The 19,204-nt window shown below is 40.4% G+C and overlaps 1 protein-coding gene across 2 annotated transcripts in view; it reads right to left on the reverse strand.

Moving 5' to 3' along the window:
• adad1 (adenosine deaminase domain containing 1 (testis-specific)) overlaps positions 1-19,204 on the reverse strand; it is a 55,187-nt gene that overhangs the window by 19,622 nt on the left and 16,361 nt on the right. For both annotated transcript variants that reach the window (XM_015975689.2, XM_015975687.2), the window contains 3 exons: positions 17,503-17,574; positions 5,273-5,398; positions 4,235-4,358 (listed from right to left, as the gene is read on the reverse strand). In XM_015975689.2, the coding sequence (XP_015831175.1) occupies positions 4,235-4,358; positions 5,273-5,398; positions 17,503-17,574 (322 nt within the window). The remainder of the gene's footprint in view (positions 1-4,234; positions 4,359-5,272; positions 5,399-17,502; positions 17,575-19,204) is intronic.

The raw sequence follows: 19,204 nt of genomic DNA on the forward strand, positions 1-19,204 counted from the left end.
GGTATTTGGGTTAATTAAGTTTAATTATATATGCTGAAGGTTGGTTTCACGTGACATAAAGAGCCCATAGTTGAACAGTGAGTGACCCCCTTTCCATCGGACTGGACCAGCAGCGCCAGCATTTTACTGGGCAGCACATTCTCATGTATTCTGCTGCTTGTCCCTTCCTATCGGCCGCTTATGAGAGGCGCATCGGCCGCAAATGCAGCGCGACAGCGCCCATGGTAGATCAGAAAATATAATTTTAATGCTCTGCACAGATTATTATCAAAACTTATTTTACTTAACGCATGGCGATCAGACACATGTATTCACTGCTGTATGAAGCAGATGTGTGGTAACAGCCCCTGCTAATCTCCGCTCTGCTCCTTTACCTAGTTTTTCACAGCTCCTCCGTGGACGTGGTGGAGCGACTTAACGTTCAAACTCCGTGGATTATCATCAGAACTCATTCTAGGCAATGCAGGACGATCCAACTGATTTATTATTTGTTGCATCATGGAGAAGTGTGTCGAACTGTCCCGCTGCCCGTCACTTTCTCCCTTCTGTCACAGTTTCTCCTTCTCCTGCCACCCAAGGCTGGAGGAGAAACTTGAAGGGGGGGGGATCACGACCCTGATGTTTTTAATGCAGGTGTCCCGTTCCCAACACATATGATAATCACAGGCTAACGTGAAGCAGAAAAAGTAAAAGAAATGTTTTTATTTAACTCCCCATCCATTTAGAAAACTGCAGATATTTCCATCCATTTCATCTCCATTCTCATTATTTTCCCTCCGGCTCTGGTGGAAAGCAGGGCTGACTGAGGGCAACTCAATTAATTTTCCCTTAAAGATGTACAAGTGTATTCAAAACATGTGTGATGTTGACCAGTAGAAAGGACTTTCAGCAACATAGGAATGACTAATATGGCAGGTTTGTGAATCCAATCACTGTAAAATAATGTTCAGGGAAAACATTTGGACAGTTTCTTTTTGGAAATTTCTTCCAAAAACAGTTTTTCTCCCATTGAGTTGTACTGCCTGGACCTAGCCTCTAACTGCAATCTGTGGTTGATAGACTAGCAGAGAAGAGTGAGCTGCTTAAAAAGCTGCTCCACTGATAAGGTAGGAAATATTTAATAAAGTTATCATCACACATTATAGATATTGTAATTCCTTATTTGTTGTTTTAATGATCCTTTACAGATTTATTGTGCATGGGTATTAATCCTTAATTTTGTGTGATCATGTACACCAAATCACTTTTTCACTATTACAGGCTGTTCTCATATATTTGAGGAGTCGTTCTCCCTCTGTTGATTGTGGACTTGTTCGAAGACCTGCTTTCTATGTATCTACTTCCACTCTACCAAAGTTTGGCTGTTGAGTCTCTTTTCAAATGGTAAGTTTAAAATGTTTTATGAAATCATACTTAATTGTGGATTATTGGAGACTAATGTTTCCCATGTCCCTCACAGTTTGGCCTCTTGACAAGTGTTCCCGCTGTCCATGTTTGAGGACCTGCTTTCTCTCTGCTTCCACTGTACCAGAGGTTGGCTGTTGAATGGTAAGCTTATAATGTTCTATAAAATCCTACTTAATTTGGGAAGATTAGAGACCTAATGATGCATCCCATGTTCCTTTCAGTTCTCTATTGATGGTTTCTGAGTCACCGCTAAATCAAAGAAGTTTCAGGTCTAATGCTGCCATTTATTAAGATCATTTATCAGGATATTTAGGGTTTTTTTTCTCATTATTTGTTTCATTCAAAGTATATATATATATATATATATATATATATATATATATATATATTTATATAGAGAAGTTATTGTAGTTTTGAAATACACTTGATTTGACACATTTTTTAAATATATTTAGTGACTTTGATTCTTTGCTAAGGTTGTTCCATATTCTCACGCCATTAACAGAGATAGTCATCTCCTTTATTCTGGTTCTAAACTTCGTTTTTTTAGCCCTTTGATGCATAATGGTCACTACAGTGGACAGGTATTCAGAATTGTTATTTATTTGTTTTTGCTATTAAGCACAGCTGTTGAAGACTTTATTGCATTTGAGCCCCTCCATTTGGACTTCAGTAAGCCAAGCCAACATATTTCATACTCAGAATGCACGCTGTCCACTGAGGTGGACATGTAATAAATTATTTGTAAATTATAAAATATTTGTTGAAATTTGTTTCATTCACACCTAAAGAGGAATGAAAAAAATTGTTAAAAAAATCATGGTTGAAGATTTCATAATTCATGCATCAAAGGGTTAAATACTTCAGTTCCTTTTAAGAAATAATTACTGACTCTTTTTTCAAACATTTTCTGAATGTTGGTGGGTAACGTATTGGTTTTAGCTTTATACATTGTTAGCAATATTTTCATATTCACTAGATCATAAAATTTCAGTAGTTTATATGTGATGAATAATGGATTGGATGAATCTTTATAGCGATTGTTATTAATGATTCTCAATGCTCTTTTCTGTAGAATAAACAGTGGTTGTGTATGAGTTTTACATGTGGATCCCCATATTTCTACACAGTAAGTCAAGTACGGAGCAATTAGTGACTTATACAATGTCAGCAATCCAGAACTATTCAGTAAAAACCTAACTTTATGTAGTACTGCAATGGCTTTGGCAATTTTACCTCTGATATAACCTATGTGTGACTTCCAGGTGATAGCTTCATCAAACTGACTCCTAAAAATTCCATTTCTTTCACCCTTTGAATGTCCATTCCATTTATTTTTATTGTTACATCTTTGTTGTCTCTGTCATTAAACCACATAAAATTTGTTTTATTAAGATTCAGTGAAAGTCTGTTTATGCCAAACCAGTTGATAACTTTTATCAGTTCGTCATTTATCGCTCTAGTTACTAGATTAATATCTGACCCTGAATAGAACAATGTTGTGTCATCAGCAAATAAAACAGTACCAAGTAGCTTAGATACATTTACATGATTAATAAATTGTATGAACAGTTTAGGTCCAAGGACCAACCCTTGTGGCACACCATAATAAATCTCCCGCAGTTCTGATTTAGTGTTTTTTAATTGGACAAATTGTTTTCTATTCTTTAAATAACTTCTAACCCATTTGTGTGCTCTTATTCCATACTGATGTAATTTCTGAAGTAACCTCGAGTGATCGATAACATCAAAAGCTTTCTTCAAGTCAACAGTTTTAATTGTCCGGGTCTGTTTTTAACAAACACTGGGTGTACACTACAAGATTTTTACAGTCACAGACTAAAAACTTGAAAGGTAGCACCAGGACGCTTCCCATTAGTCTTGCTGCCCCACCCTTAGTCATGACACAACCTCTGTTGTTATTTGACAGTATAATGAATACAAACTGATTGCTTGATTGATTGATATAGCTGTCAATTTTGGTCCTTGAGTTAATTTACATTCTTTATTTGTTAACTATCACAGAATATGACTATCCTTTGTAGTATACAGAGAGGAGACGCTGAAAAATTTGCCGACTTCTACGAAGTGTCCGCGGCTAATGTAATGGGCTGGTCTGAAGAGAAAACTCCAGAGCAGAATTTTGATTCCAGTCCACCCCTGTGTGTGACGTACGCTGCTCCGCACTGATTGGCTCTGTAAGAATTCTCACGGGGTGGGGTTAGTTGAATAGGAGTTTCCAGACCCTTTCTCTGTGCAGAATTAAACAGAGGAGTCTGGCAGGCCAGGCTCAATGACAGCAGGTACATTAAAGTTTCAGTTTCCCTTCTGACTTAATTGTTACTGCAGCACATAGGTGTGGGTTCTCAGTCATCCTGGACATGATCATCCTGATAGCTTCAGGTGAAATCAGCTAGACTTTTTTAGTTATGCTGAAGACTTTTGCCTCTCATCCTAGAGGCCTTTAGTTCTCATAGTTTGGTTGAGTTGTGGTCAGAAACAAATGTACAGATTGTGCTGCAAGTCTTTTCATCTTCTTGAAAATTTGTTTTTGTCTAAATTAAGTTGAGGTTATTGTTCATAGAAAAAAAAATCATGTTTAAGTTCAGAGTATTTCATCAAGTAAGACCTGCGGTTAGCTGGCTAATTTTAAAAAATTTAATGTTTTTGGATCCTGCCACTTGAAACAATTGGAATCGTGAATTGATAGGAACTGGAATCAAAACGAGGAATTGGAATCATTCAAATTCAAACAATGCCAACTCTTGTTATGCAACAATGTAAACTATGCTAATGAATAAAACATAAGTAAAAATGAGAACCTAACCTCATCAGAGACCTCCTTGCAGTGACAACAGCATGTGAATCGTTGACAATCCGTCCATTTTCTGACAAACATTCTTTAGCATTGAAGTCCCCAGTGCCAAGAGCAACCACCTCACACTGACTGGCTGGAAGGAGGAAAAACTCGTCACATAGGGCACATTTAGAGCCCGATAAGTGAATCATTTAGTCTTTTTTATCTGAACAGACATGGTTCAACTTAAAGATATGTCTATTTTAATAAAACAAAAGTTAAAACAGAGTTATAAAAAAAGTGCTGAATAAAACAATGACAGGATATACACAATTACACTTTTAAAAAAAGGACACCAAGGCAACTGAAGATTAAAGTTCCTACCTTGGCTTTATTACCAATAGTTGTAAGTGATCAGAGTCTAATTTCAGGCCAGATTATTGATAGTGATGATTTTGCTAGAATGTGTGTGAATGGTACTGTTGCAACATTTCATAGTTTAAAGTGTATTATGTTACTGAATAAAACAGCATGAACAGAAAATTAGGACATGCAAAATAGTTGATCAAAAATGTGAGAGTAAACAGATTTTTTTATGGCGCGCATCCAATTAGCAAAAAGCCATTCCACTGCTTAATATCTGTAAACATTTGTTTTTCGTTCATAGAGTTAAACATTTGTTGAGCATTATTTTTTTAATTCACATATTCAGTATCTCATATTGTTTCACACAATAAACAGGATAGTGGGGAAAATAGATATGTGTATAAAATTAGCAGTATGATCTTTTTTAACAAAACTGTCATGTGTGTTCTTGCAGGATCACAGATTTCGTATAAAGATTCACCCAAAATTCACTGAGTAACTTCAGAGTCACAGATGAAGCTACAAGTTGCCCATCTCAGAAATCATACAACTATAGAGGTTGATCCAGTGTAGCAGAGTGGGTGGGGTTGAGGGGTTTTGTTCTTTAGTTTGATTATAAATGTATGTAAAAACATGAATAAATAAACCTTGTTCAAAAAATAAATCATACAACTAAACTATTTTTAACATGAGTTTACTTACAAGTCTGAATGATGAAAGCAGCTGTTGTGCTTGTACAGCTAGAGAACTTCAGGTGGTTGCTCGTCAGTTTAGTGAGCTGATTGCTGACAGCTTGTAGAATCTGAAGGTTGACTGGATTCTTTCTTTCTGAACCACAAAGAGAAAACATTTAAACAGGATTTTTTTATTTTTATTTATTTTTTTACCAATGAAGCTTTCAAGAAAGCTGTACAACATATGTAGAGATTTCTTTAGTCTTTGTTACGGAAAAATCACAACAATTTACTGAGGACAAAGATGACGATGGTTGGTTTTAAACTGTATATGAGCTTTTGCATGTGTGCACGACTCTAAAGGAGAGAGGAAGAGGAGGGGAGAGGCAGAAAGGATGTCACAAGGAAAAATCAGGTTTCCTGCACTCATATTTACCACTCAGTGCACACTTACAAGAATATCCAAGTTGCTCTACAGTGGTCCCTCACTATAATGCGGTTCGACTTTCGCTGCCTCACAGTGTTGCGGACTCATTTTTGTGCAAATGTGCATGCTTTATTTTTATTTATTATTTTTTTAACAGTCAATTGTGTTTTGCATCTTTAACTTTGAGAATGTTTAACCAAGAGAAAAAAGTGTGAAAATGTTTGTGGAGGTGTGCTGGGATGAACACATTTATAGGGGAAAGGAGAACAGGTGTGTCAGCGGGAGCGAGCTTCAGCGTAGCCAGAGCGCGTTAAGTGATCAGCGCTCCTGCTTCCTCTATGGGAGGAAGAGTAGGTGACGCAAGTCTCCGACTGGAAGAGCAGGAACCACAGACACTGGAGCAAGCTGGCAGTCACAGCTGAAAGGACAAGCTTGTGTGTGTCATCATGTGTGTGACCCCTGGAAGTAGCTGTTTGTGCAACATTCTTAATGCCTGTCTGAGAAAAGTGTATAAAGTAAGTAGTGAAGGATTTTACATCCTTAAAACATATATAACAATTATAAATTTTAATAATGCTGAATACTTAGCGTATTTTGCCTATAGAGCTCCGGGAGTTGACGTCACTTCTCCCGGCATGCAACAGTTCAAATCAAAATGGCGCCATCTTGGCTGGCAGAAGCCCGCAGCTGGACTATTTGTTATTGACAGAAAACACAAACTGGAAATATGGTAGATTCCTGTTGTGCCCCAGAATGCTAGAACAGACGGGGACGACATAAGGAATGAGCCATCTACAGGATTCCCCAAGATCCGGAACGCCTCAAACGTTGGATGATTGCAGAAAAAGGCAATAGTGACCGGGCTAAAATGAAACTGTGGGATCCAGAGAGTAAAGGTTTTCGCTTATGCAGCGACCACTTCATATCAGGTACTTAAAACGTTTCAACTGTATGCGGTATTAATTTTAAATGCTTTAATTATGATTCTTAGTGGGCTTCCTAAACTTATTTTGGCGTGGCTTTTTCTGTCTTATTACTCATAGCAACATGTAAATATCACGTAAAATGGTGCCTCGTGATTTCTGCGTGCTGACGTTAACGTGTCTTATGATCACAGCAATTATCTGGCTAAGCTGTATTTAATTTTTAAGCAATGGTTGATCAATTGTCAGATCACACATAAAAAGCCCTTTGGATTGCTATTATCCGTCTCACCGAGACAGATCTCAAGACAGATCCTGAGACGCTCCCCGCCTGACATATTTATTTTATTCACGGAAAAAAATCAGACAAGTGATTTCTCTTGGCGTTCAGTTTATACATTCAAACAGCACAGCACTCTCAACTTCTTACATGTAAATCAATGTTATTTGTCCATCCATCCATCCATTTTCATCCGCTTATCTGGAGTCGGATTGCGGGGGCAGTAGCCTAAGTCGAGAGGCCCAGACTTCCCTCTGCCCAGCTACTTGGACCAGCTCCTCCGGGAAATCCCAAGGCGTTCCCTGAACAGGTCTACTTCGACAGCTTCTGGCGTTTTTAAAAAGTATCCCATGGGCACGGTAAGGGTCGGAGATGTTTAGTCTATTTAATTTCTGACTATATAAAACGATTTCTTCAGTTTAAGTGTGAAGTAAACTCAGACGAAGTAAAATCCAAGCTGATCCCGTCCATTATGTTTACCTTTGTTGCCTGCCAACATGGCGTCTACTCTGAGAGTCACGTGACGTCCAGAGCTCTACTGTGGGTTATTTTCAAACCGTAACCTACACAATTAATGAGGGACCACTGTACAGCATGAAACGGGGAAACTTTAACCTAGTTTACATCTAACAGTTAGCCTTTAGGAACACAAATATTGAACAAACAATGGAAGGAGTGAAGCAGACCAAGTAGAAACAGGACATTCACAATAGCCACATTTACATGCGCACAATAAATCAGATTGAACGCCCAATCAGATCAAATATTCATGTCAATCGGAAGGTTCTGATCCGAGTCGGCCCAATTGGAATGAAATTTCTATCCAATTGAGAAAGGTGGTTTTGTCCTATCAGCATTCCAATTGATGTGCATTCTGATTGTTGGAGTAAAATAATGCCCACTGCGCATGTGTGCAACAGCTAGCGAGCCTCCCCGCCATTATTTAGACTACCTGACAGAAAAATGACGACCTAATTAACGAGCGCCGGCTTTTAAATATGATGGCAGGCCGTCTCCATTTCTGTAATATCTAATCCAGAATGTGCATTTTGTGGAAGTAAAATAAAAATCTGATTATTGCACAAATCGTTTGAGAAACGTGTTCCAAGTCTGTACTGGAAATACGCATATTCTGGGTTTGCAGCATGGATCCCCGTTTCTGTGAATGCAGCAGCTGTTTCTGCAGCAGGTGGAGACGCTCTCATAAAGACGACGGGGTAACATCAGTTAACCAGACCTGGTTGGAGTTTAAAGAGAATGATGAGTATAAAAACATCCTTAGATAAATATTCTGGGCAACTAGCTGTCTTTCTGAACATTTCCTGTTATTTCGTTTGAAACAATTTTTTTTAACAGTTTCAGCTGATTGTCACATTTTATTAATAATAAACCACAACAGAGCTCAGTAATGAAACATGAGTCTGAACCGCAGAGCTGCGCAGCTCCCAGGCGTTACATCAGACCTACGGACCAGCTGATCAAGAGCAGAGACAAGAGACGTACTGCACTGTTTGATGATATTTAAAGTGTTGCATTGTAGCAATATAATCTGAAGACCCCTTCCATGGTTTCGTCCCTTCCGGAAGGTGAGTTTCCAACTGGTAACAGTTCAATGGAACCATTTACACGCAGATAATGCCAGTTTCCAACCACAATATCTGGGAAGTTTGGCAAGATATGATATTCTGCGATATAAAAAGCCAGACAATATTTCTGATTCTTTATAAGTTTTGATATTATAAGTATAATTGAAAAACTCAAACCAGACGCTTCCAGAAAAATCCTGAGTTATCGCGAAATCTCTTTCTGTCACAATGAAAGCGATGAAAACTGCTGCTAGATAGTGACCAAAATTGGAATTGCACCACACGAAAGAATAACAGTAAATACTTGCATTCACATTCTCTATTTAAAAAAAGTTGATAATATTCTAATAAATATTGATTCAGTATCATAACACAAAACATTGCAACAATCATTGTATAGATTTTTTTCTTACATCTCAAGTGTCCCCTGGTTTGTGCCCAGTGACTGCTCTGGAATAGGTGGAACAACAAGGACTCATAATGACTCTGGATGTGTCTTTAGCTGTTTTTACAAAACAATGCCGTCAATTAGCCATATACGCCGTGGCGGCATCAGGGAGCCTTAGGAAATTTATGAGTGGTCAGACTGTGGCTGTAATGTAGTGCAATCATGTCCTTTTTACAAAAGATTAGGCGATGGCAGCATAAAGGGGGCATGGGGGCAGTTTCTGCGCTGCCACAGGCTTCCGTGTACCTTGGACATAACTTGCTTTTCATTGTGATACAAGACACGCTCATTATGTTTTTTTAACAGGCCACTCCTAAAGGTGTCTGTCCTCAACATTCCTCTTGCAGTTTCTGGTTATCTGACCTCCATCTTTAAAGGGACAATTTGCAACATGCAGTTATGTTAATAACATGCAGTTATTGAACCTATTCTTAAAAAACCAAGTTTGGACTCAACTCAGCCTAAAAATTACAAACCCATTTCTAAATAACCCTTTATCTCTAAAATATTGGAAAGGTTGTGGCAGATCAGCTGATTACTTAACTGGAATTACACAACACCTTTGATAGATTCCAGTCTGGTTTATGTTAAAAGCATTCAACAGAAACTGCTTTACTTAGTTTCCAGTGACATCATGATGGTTGCAGACAACAGGGAATTCACAGTGTAATGGGCCATTCCCATCTGTACCGGGTCGGCCCGGGCCGGGTAGCGTAGGTTGTTTACATATCTGGGTGGCCCGATATTTTTCCAGGCCAACCAAGGCTCATTCCCAGCCCTCTTCTCGAGGGGGTCTGCTTCAGGCCGACCAGGGCCAACACACCCACTGCTGACAGCAAATTCACACCTTCCATTAGAGCAAGCCTCTGATTGGTGAGTAGAATCAGCCCACATGGGCTTAAGACAAGGATGTGTGGAATCAACCAGGCCAGGCTGGGGCTGACTGGGGCTACCCGGCCCGACCCGGTACAGATGGGAATGACCCATTAGTATCGTTAGATCTTTCTACCCGCTTTTGACACTGTTGATCACAGCACCTTAATTGCCAGATTTTGTGACTTGGTGGGGATCTCTGGAACTGTTGTACACTCGTTGAGATCGTACCTTTCTAACAGAAGTTAATGTCTGTTTAAACCCAATTATGTCAGATTCTACTGATCTGTTTTGTGGTTCCCAGATTATCTCAAAATTGGATGGGAGGCAGATCTTTTACCTCTCTTGTGGAACCAGCTCCCAGCTTTAGTCCTTGAAGCAGACACCTTGTCTACTTTTAAGACTAGGCTTAAAACTTTATTTGATAGGGCCTATGGTTAAAATCTGATGTTAGCCCAGATCTGAACAAGTATGGGAAAGGAGACAGATGGAGTGTACAGTGGAGAATACATGGAGTGTACAGTGGAGAATACAGTCGGCTCTCCCTTGCCCTGCCTCCAACATGCCTCCATCTAAAAGGCTAGGTTATCCAGAATTATCTCTGTAGTTTATGTTTATGTTTATGTGCTTAGCAGACACTTTTACCCAAAGCGACTTACAATTTATTTATTTATTTTAACCTATAGGGCATGTTGTGATCTGTGGGGGAAACCGGAGTACCCGGAGAAAACCCACGCATGCATGGGGAGAACACGCAACTCCACGCAGAAAGGCCGCAGCCGAGTTTCGAACCTGCGACCTTCGTGTTGCGAGGCAACAGTGCTAACCACTGCGCCACCATGCAGTAATGCTGCTATAGGCTTAGACTGCTGGAGGACATACTGACCACTTTCCACACTACTACTATCTTCTACGATGTGCTCTTTAACTGCATTTTCTCTTGCCATTTAAGCTGTTAACTTTATTTTTTCTCCAAGTGTATTTCTCCCCAGAAGAAGCTACAATGGTGTTCCATCAGCATGAACACTGCTGCTAACCACTTAAACATTCACCCTCTCCTGATAACAATTTACTCTCTTTGACATTGAATGTGCTACTACTAGTTTACCTGTTGAATTAATTACAGATTCACTAAGATAAAAACAATGAAGTTCATCTGTTACAAAATAGAATATTTACTAAGAAATCACTAGCCATAGAAACACTACTTGGTATATGTTTGTGTGTGTGTGGTCAAAGTCTTGATCATACAGCATTGTATTTAGATCGAAATAAAAAACTAAAATAAAAACACAAAAAAGTTGAAAATAATGGAAAAAAAGACACACGGGGTAGGTGGTTATGAAACAGCTGGAACTAATTAAGGTCAGTGCGCGTGTCGCTCCACGTTTCAGAACGTCATCACGCATTTCCTGAAATGTTTTATGTAGGACATGTCAGGAGAGAAAACTGGTTGTGAAAGTTCCTAGAGGAAGCACCAACGTGGTGATCCACCGAAGCGGTGCTAATGACACTCATCTGAAGACTGGAGAGGCAGCCGGTAAGACGCCGATTTGTAACGCGTGTGCATGCCGATCAGCTGATGGGTGATTGATTGTTAAGCGCAGCTCGGAGCTGACACTGTGGACTCCGGTGCGCATCATAAATTATTGTGTTGGGTGTTTAGAAATCAGCTTGGTGTTTGATTGTTAATAAGCTACTTCAAATCTGCTCATTATTTAATGTTGTGATGTAAAATTGAAACAAATACAGTGGGGAAAAAAAGTATTTAGTCAGCCACCGATTGTGCAAGTTCTCCCACTTAAAATGATGACAGAGGTCAGTAATTTTCATCATAGGTACACTTCAACTGTGAGAGGCAGAATGTGAAAAAAAATCCATGAATTCACATGGCAGGATTTTTAAAGAATTTATTTGTAAATCAGGGTGGAAAATAAGTATTTGGTCACTTCAAACAAGGAAAATCTCTGGCTCTCACAGATCTGTAACGTCTTCTTTAAGAAGCTTTTCTGTCCTCCAATCGTTACCTGTATTAATGGCACCTGTTTGAACTCATTATCTGTATAAAAGACACCTGTCCACAGCCTCAAACAGTCAGACTCCAAACTCCACTATGGCCAAGACCAAGGAGCTCTCGAAGGACACCAGGAAAAGAATTGTAGACCTGCACCAGACTGGGAAGAGTGAATCTACAATAGGCAAGCAGCTTGGTGTGAAAAATCAACTGTGGGAGCAATTATCAGGAAATGGAAGACATACAAGACCACTGATAATCTCCCTCGATCCGGGGCTCCACGCAAGATCTCATCCCGTGGGGTCGAAATGATCATGAGAACGGTGAGCAAGAATCCCAGAACCACACGGGGGGACCTGGTGAATGACCTGCAGAGAGCTGGGACCACAGTAACAAAGGTCACCATCAGTAACACACTACAACGGCGGGGAATTAAATCCTGCAGTGCCAGACGTGTTCCGCTGCTGAAGCCAGTGCATGTCCAGGCCCGTCTGAAGTTTGCCAGAGAGCACATGGATGATACAGCAGAGGATTGGGAGAATGTCATGTGGTCAGATGAAACCAAAGTAGAACTTTTTGGTATAAACTCAACTCGTTGTGTTTGGAGGAAGAAGAATACTGAGTTGCATCCCAAGAACACCATACCTACTGTGAAGCATGGGAGTGGGAACATCATGCTTTGGGGCTGTTTTTCTGCTAAGGGGACAGGACGACTGATCCGTGTTAAGGACAGAATGAATGGGGCCATGTATCGTGAGATTCTGAGCCAAAATCTCCTTCCATCAGTGAGAGCTTTGAAGATGAAACGTGGCTGGGTCTTCCAACACGACAATGATCCCAAACACACCGCCCGGGCAACAAAGGAGTGGCTCCGTAAGAAGCATTTGAAAGTCCTGGAGTGGCCTAGCCAGTCTCCAGACCTCAACCCCATAGAAAATCTGTGGAGGGAGTTGAAAGTCCGTGTTGCTCGGCGACAGCCCCAAAACATCACTGCTCTCGAGAAGATCTGCATGGAGGAATGGGCCAAAATACCAGCTACTGTGTGTGCGAACCTGGTAAAGACCTATAGTAATCGTTTGACCTCTGTTATTGCCAACAAAGGTTATGTTACAAAGTATTGAGTTGAATTTTTGTTATTGACCAAATACTTATTTTCCACCCTGATTTATAAATAAATTCTTTAAAAATCCTGCCATGTGAATTCATGGATTTTTTTTTCACATTCTGTCTCTCACAGTTGAAGTGTACCTATGATGAAAATTACTGACCTCTGTCATCATTTTAAGTGGGAGAACTTGCACAATCGGTGGCTGACTAAATACTTTTTTGCCCCACTGTAGCTGAAGTGATGAATTTAAGTGAGTTTGGGTCCGAATGAATTAATCATGTATTTATTTTATAAAATTTATTTTATAAATGTTAGCTAAAAAAATATATATCATGTTGAAATCACGCATTTACCTATTTTATGAATAGTAGTTTATATAGAGATAATGAAATTTTACACAATTACACGGTTTCTTAGCACACACACTGTTTTTGTTTAAGGTTTTTCACCTGCTCGTAGGCTTAGCCTTGCTTCGTGCTTCGTCATCTCCTATTTCCATCTTGGATAATATGAAATGGAAATGAAATAAAGGAAAATTAAAAGTGAAGCCATGAAGTCCTGAGTGGAATCCTGCGTATATTTCTCCAGCTAGATGATCCCTGTCAAGTGGGGATTGTGTATCACACAAGAACTTGACTCTGTATGTGTGTGTGTGTGTGTGTGTGTGTGTGTGTGTGTGTGTGTGTGTGTGTGTGTGTTGGTGTGTGTTGGTGTGTGTTGGTGTGTGTTGGTTGGTGTGTGTTGGTGTGTGTGTCTGCTCTGTCCACTCGATCCCCATTGAGTCGTGGCGGATGGCTGCTTATACTAAGCCAGGATCCTCTGGAGGTTTCTTCCTGCTAAAAGGGAGTTTTCCTCTCCACTGTCGCTAAATGCTTGCTTTGTATGAGGATTGCTGTTAAGTCACTGACGCTAGTCAGTGACTCGATGCAATTTACTGGGTTCCTTATTTAGGAAACTTTTCTGAATGGCTTAATGACCTGAACTGTATTGGAATGTTTACTGTGCCTTGAGACGACTCGTCATGATTTGACGCTATATAAATAAACTTGAATTGAATTTCTACAGACATAAGGGGGTGCTAAAACCAAGCAAAACTGCCTAGTATCCTGTACTGAAGAGAAGCTCCAGATGCACTACATTGCTACAGTTTGCAATCTCAGCTGATTCTGATTGCAAAAGCAAAACTTACGGCCTGCGTTTCTTTTCATTTTCAATGTAGTTGCTTGCCATGACGTGATAATGACACCTCTCTCTGTTGCGCCAAGGCACAATAGCCATTTGTAAGACAATTACCGCAACATTACTACCAAGCGAGGCAGAACAAATCTTGCATAGCAATGTCAGCATGGTGAGTTTATAAGACACATAGTAGAGGTAATTTTACGCTGATTTGCTGGTGCTGTGTCTTGCAGAAAGAGCTTTGGATGCATCTGGCCTGAGCTTTCCATTTAAAATCTTAAAAATTTTAATTCTTAAAAATTGCAAAAATTATGTTTTTTATTATCGCAATATATTGCTTTGTCTGTTCTGTATTGTTATTTTGTTATATGCGGGAGACAGTGGCACAGGAGTTAAGTGCTCGCCCCATAATCGGCAGGTTGCAAGTTCGAGCCTCGCTCAGTCTGGCGCTTTGTCCTTGGGCAAGACACTTAACCCACGCTGCCTGCTGGTGGTGGTCAGAGGGGCCGGTGGCGCCAGTGCTCGGCAGCCTCGCCTCTGTCAGTGTGCCCCAGGGCAGCTGTGGCTATATCGTAACTCATCCTCAGTGTGTGAATGACTGTGTTGTAAAGCGCCTTGGGGAGGTTTCCAGGACTCTATTAGGCGCTACATCAATTACAGGCCATTTACCATTTATCCCCAAAAAATTCCCAGTAAACACCCCCAGGGGTTATTAGAATAATTTTATGTCTCTTTATTTTTACAGAAGCGCAGTGCAAATGTTTGCTGGAAGAGAGTTAGATTTTTCTTTTTGTTTCATTTTGTATTTGTAGTTTGGTAGAGTGACGTATAAACGACTCGTATTAAACACAGTTAAATTGTTGAAAAGAAGTCTCGTCTTGTTTCCCTGTGAGCACAAGCTACTGGGTTTCTTTCTTTTATGACTCTGAGAAATGAAATGAATCGCTGAAGAATTTAGACTCACTCTGAGGAGGGAGCATTTGCTCGCAGTCAGAGGTCACCCCCAAATTCCACTACCTCCGCTCCGCTCCGCCCCCGCCTTCCGCAGCCGCTCGCTTCCAAACTCAAATTTTACTATACCCGTTCTACAACGGCTCCGCTCCGGTGCGGAGACCTGAGGGGCGCAAACAAGCATGAGCGGGATTTTCGAGATCTTGCGATACAGTCCGAGCAATAAACGCGGAAGTTAGATCCAAACACCTGTTGTGTGGGAGAAGCATCGAAATGAACTGTTCAATCTGCCCATCATTTGTGTTGAGAGATCAGCAGTGTTTGGATCAACAAAGTGTGACTACTTTGACAGTAGAAACTGTATTTATGGCTTACTTTTGTGCATTTAAAGTTCAGCCGCCATTGATAGTTGTTAAAAGTTGTTAAACCTGGGCATATGAAACGAAAAAACTGCCTTTTGTTTATCGATTTATTGTGAAAAACGGAAGTTGTGCTTGCTCCTTTTCCTGTTGGGCGGTTGTGATTCCTGCCCATTGACTGCGGAGGTAATCCGGCGTCCGGCAAAAACAGAATCAATCCTATTTTTGCCAGACGCCGGAACAGAGGGCTGCTGATTGACTACAAAGGAACCGATTTTGCTCCGGAGTTCGTGCCGGAGCAGAGCGGAGGTAGTGGAATTTGGGGGTCACATGACCCATTTATCCCTGTCACTTTCGTTTTTAAAATAATTATTCAATTCCCATTCATTTTTAATTAATATTTAGTCCAAACAAGCTGATCAGTGTGCCCCATATAAACAATGTAATTTATCGATTTCGCTTAAATTAGGAACAGTTCACCTGTTGCGGCCCAAGCGCACATTCCTTCTGCTCTGCGTAAACCTCAACGGGTCACACGCAGCTTGTTTGTAATCAAATTACTCTAGGGAACTTGCTGAAGAGGTCATGAAGTGCTGGACTTTTTCCTCAGACACACTGGTGGCTGTTTAACCCTCCTGTCGTGTTCGCCTCCCACTCCTCACTCCTTACTTTAGTGTTCTCAGTCAAAATTGATCGGTCTGTTTTAACTGCTCTTAAATAAGCATAAAAAACATTTTTCACCACCAATATTTTATTTAACAATCCTTAGCTATGAAAAATGTCTTAAAGTAGTGTTTAACAAATTTATAGAATTAGAAGAAAATTATTGCAGTGAAAATACAATTAGGCCCTGAAAATGTATTACAAATAGTTTTCTTAATAAAATTTTTACATGATATGTTCAAAGACCAAACTCAACATGAAGTTGTTTGTGTGTGTGTCAGTTTGTCATTTCGCCAGCGGACGGGTCGTGTATCTGTTATTAAATTGAATTACTTTTGAAAGGAAATGAAAGTGTTGAATATAAGCCTGCCAGACTCTGCATCCCACAGATTTCCGTAGCCTCATTGTTTGAGCAATTTACTCCTGCTAAAATCAGCAGACCTATATAGGCTTGGAGGTCTACCAGGTCAATCGCTCTCCAGGTGTCCCTAAAGACATGCTCCCCCTTTAGGTTTATCTCCAGTATAATTCTCTCAATGGTCTCTGGCAAAAAAGAGTTGGAAGCTGGACTTGATGTCATCCACACGAGGTGTTGCATACCACGTTGGCCCTGGCGTCACCTTTATGATGTTTCCCACTCTCGCTCTACTTCCTCTGTCCTGGGTGGAGGAACACTAGAGCAAGCGTTTATCTTTGACTGGAATGTCTCCTCAGGTGACTGTTCTTCACGTGACTTTCACTCTCCATCTGTTGACTGGTCAGTCTCTTCAAAGTATGGAACAGAATCTGTATAGTATTCCACTTTAGAGACCTCCTACGCTATCTCTGGTTTAATGCCAGTGCCCTCTTCATCACGTCAAAAAACCTGGACCAGAACCTCTAACAGATAATCGCTTGGTCAGTTTCCTACTCATTGTGCTCAGAGTAAAAGAAGTGCAAGGGTAAACATCAAGTATATATATATATATATATATATATATATATGTATATATATATATATATGGGGTCTGTGTGAAGATGGTACATTGATTAGTCTGGAAGGTGTGGTTCACGTGGAGAATAGGCACAAAAGCGTGGGAAAGAGACAGGTTCACATAACAGACACCTCTCTAGTTGTGTGAAGATATTATGCATCGTTTCATCAGAAAGTTAGTTCATGTGGGAGGATCGGCACATAACTGCAGGAAAAAAATGTTTAACTGGAAAAAACATTGTTCAGTCTGAAATTTGTGAGTGAGTGAATGAGTGACAAATAAAAAACAAACAAATAAAAAAACAGCCTCTTGTAAAAACAATTGTAACGGCTCAGTCCACCACCAATGGTCGAATTATTTGTCCCATTGTCCAACCCTAATAGTCTAGCAGTGAAAGATGCTTTAATTTTGTTACTCCTTGTGACAAATATGTGCAAGCAAACATTTGCAATCATATGGAGACCAAGACTTACCATAAATGGCTGGAGAAGGATGGGTGTCATTGACGGAGGGTTTTTCTTCAACTGGCAGGAGTGGGGGGACGTCTAATAACAAGAAGTATCATAAAATCAAATAAATGGAAAGTCTTCAATAGGCTTTTGTTTAAATACATTTATAAAAAAAAGCTGCCATCTGCATCGGCCAGCTCTGCTAATATTAATATAGAACTATAGAAGCATTGTGATAATAGGCTTGCAAGCTAGCAAGTGTTCATGCTAATACAAAATAATAAATATCCAATGAGGAGCAAAAAAACAGGATAATTCTAACTGGGAATTCAGCTTCTGGTAAAGAAAAAAATCCAACCACAAACACCTCCAACAAGATTATTCTGGGTGTTAAAATAAAAAGAACCTGAATTTATTTTCTTCAATTCAATTCAAATTCAATAATACTTTATTAATCCCAGAGGGAAATTAAGAGTTTCAGTACACACAATTCTGAGATCAGACATACATACATAGACACATGACAAGAACTGGTTACTGTGGTCATTCGCAACCCGAGTCGCGCTACCGTAATAGATCAAGAGGGTTCATATGAGGATGGAGTCAAGGGGAGGGGAAAAAAGGCACTTCAGAGTTACCCTCACCAGAGAGGGTAGCTTTGCTATGCAAAAAAACACCTCAGACAGAAATACTCACAGACTTCAGACATTACACAACATAAGTGTCCACTAGGTGGGGAGGTAGGGTTGGGACCCTCCTCACTTCGGTGCGTGCAGCCGCAGAGCAGCGAGTTACATCTCTGTTTGGACAGGGGAGGGAGATAATGGATTAGAGAACACAGTGACTCCTAGATACGGTTCCACGGCCTTCACCGGTCACAGTCCCACCCAGGCTAGGATAGGGAGAAGAGTTACCATAGCAACAGCCGCATTACACATTTCTTCTGAGGGGGGAGTTTTGACTTCAGCCTCACAGGCTCCAAGGGCACCAGATTCAGATAAGGATTGTTTTGGGACAGACAGAGAGTTTCCTCTCTGCCTTAGAGTTCTGTTGGTCATCAACCGCTCTAGATCCAATAACGGCGTAATTAATCTATCCCAATCCATGCTGATCTGTCCACAACTCTGTCCTTGATGGAATCCACCTTCTGGGTCAAAGTTCCAAGCTTACGATTCATCTCGACAATTATATGAGTTTGTACGTTTACAGCACGATGCATTCCATCTCTGAGCTCCGGGATTGAGCCAATATTCCTCGAAAGCTTATTAATTTTCCGGTAGGCCAGGTAACCGCTCAGGCCAAACAGCAGGAATCCCGACACCAAAACCACGAATATCTAGACATCTTCAGAATCCTCTACAGATAGTTGAGAGGCATAACAGGTTCCACTGTTTCCAGGAGTCCATGACATACCCAGCTGGCTCTGTCCCAGAGGGGCATCCGGGAGCCCCTTCTCCTGTTCTTATCGTTGAAAAAATTTCGTCAATCGCCTTGAGAGACCAACTGACCAGATCTACTTTAATAATTTCCAGTTTCCAGGAAAAATGCAGAAAGCGCCGTGCACAAGACAGGACAAAGAGCCTTGGGATAAGAGAGGGAGGGAGAGGAGAAAAAAGCGTCTGTACTCTCCAAGAGCCTCAAGTAAGTTTGGTTTCCTTCACGCAAGCATTTAGGATTCTTATGATATAGATGCTAGAATGTTTCCAGCAGCATTTCAATGTTTGAA

The sequence above is a fragment of the Nothobranchius furzeri genome, chromosome 1 (genome assembly GCF_043380555.1).
Source record: "Nothobranchius furzeri strain GRZ-AD chromosome 1, NfurGRZ-RIMD1, whole genome shotgun sequence".
NCBI lineage: Eukaryota > Metazoa > Chordata > Actinopteri > Cyprinodontiformes > Nothobranchiidae > Nothobranchius > Nothobranchius furzeri.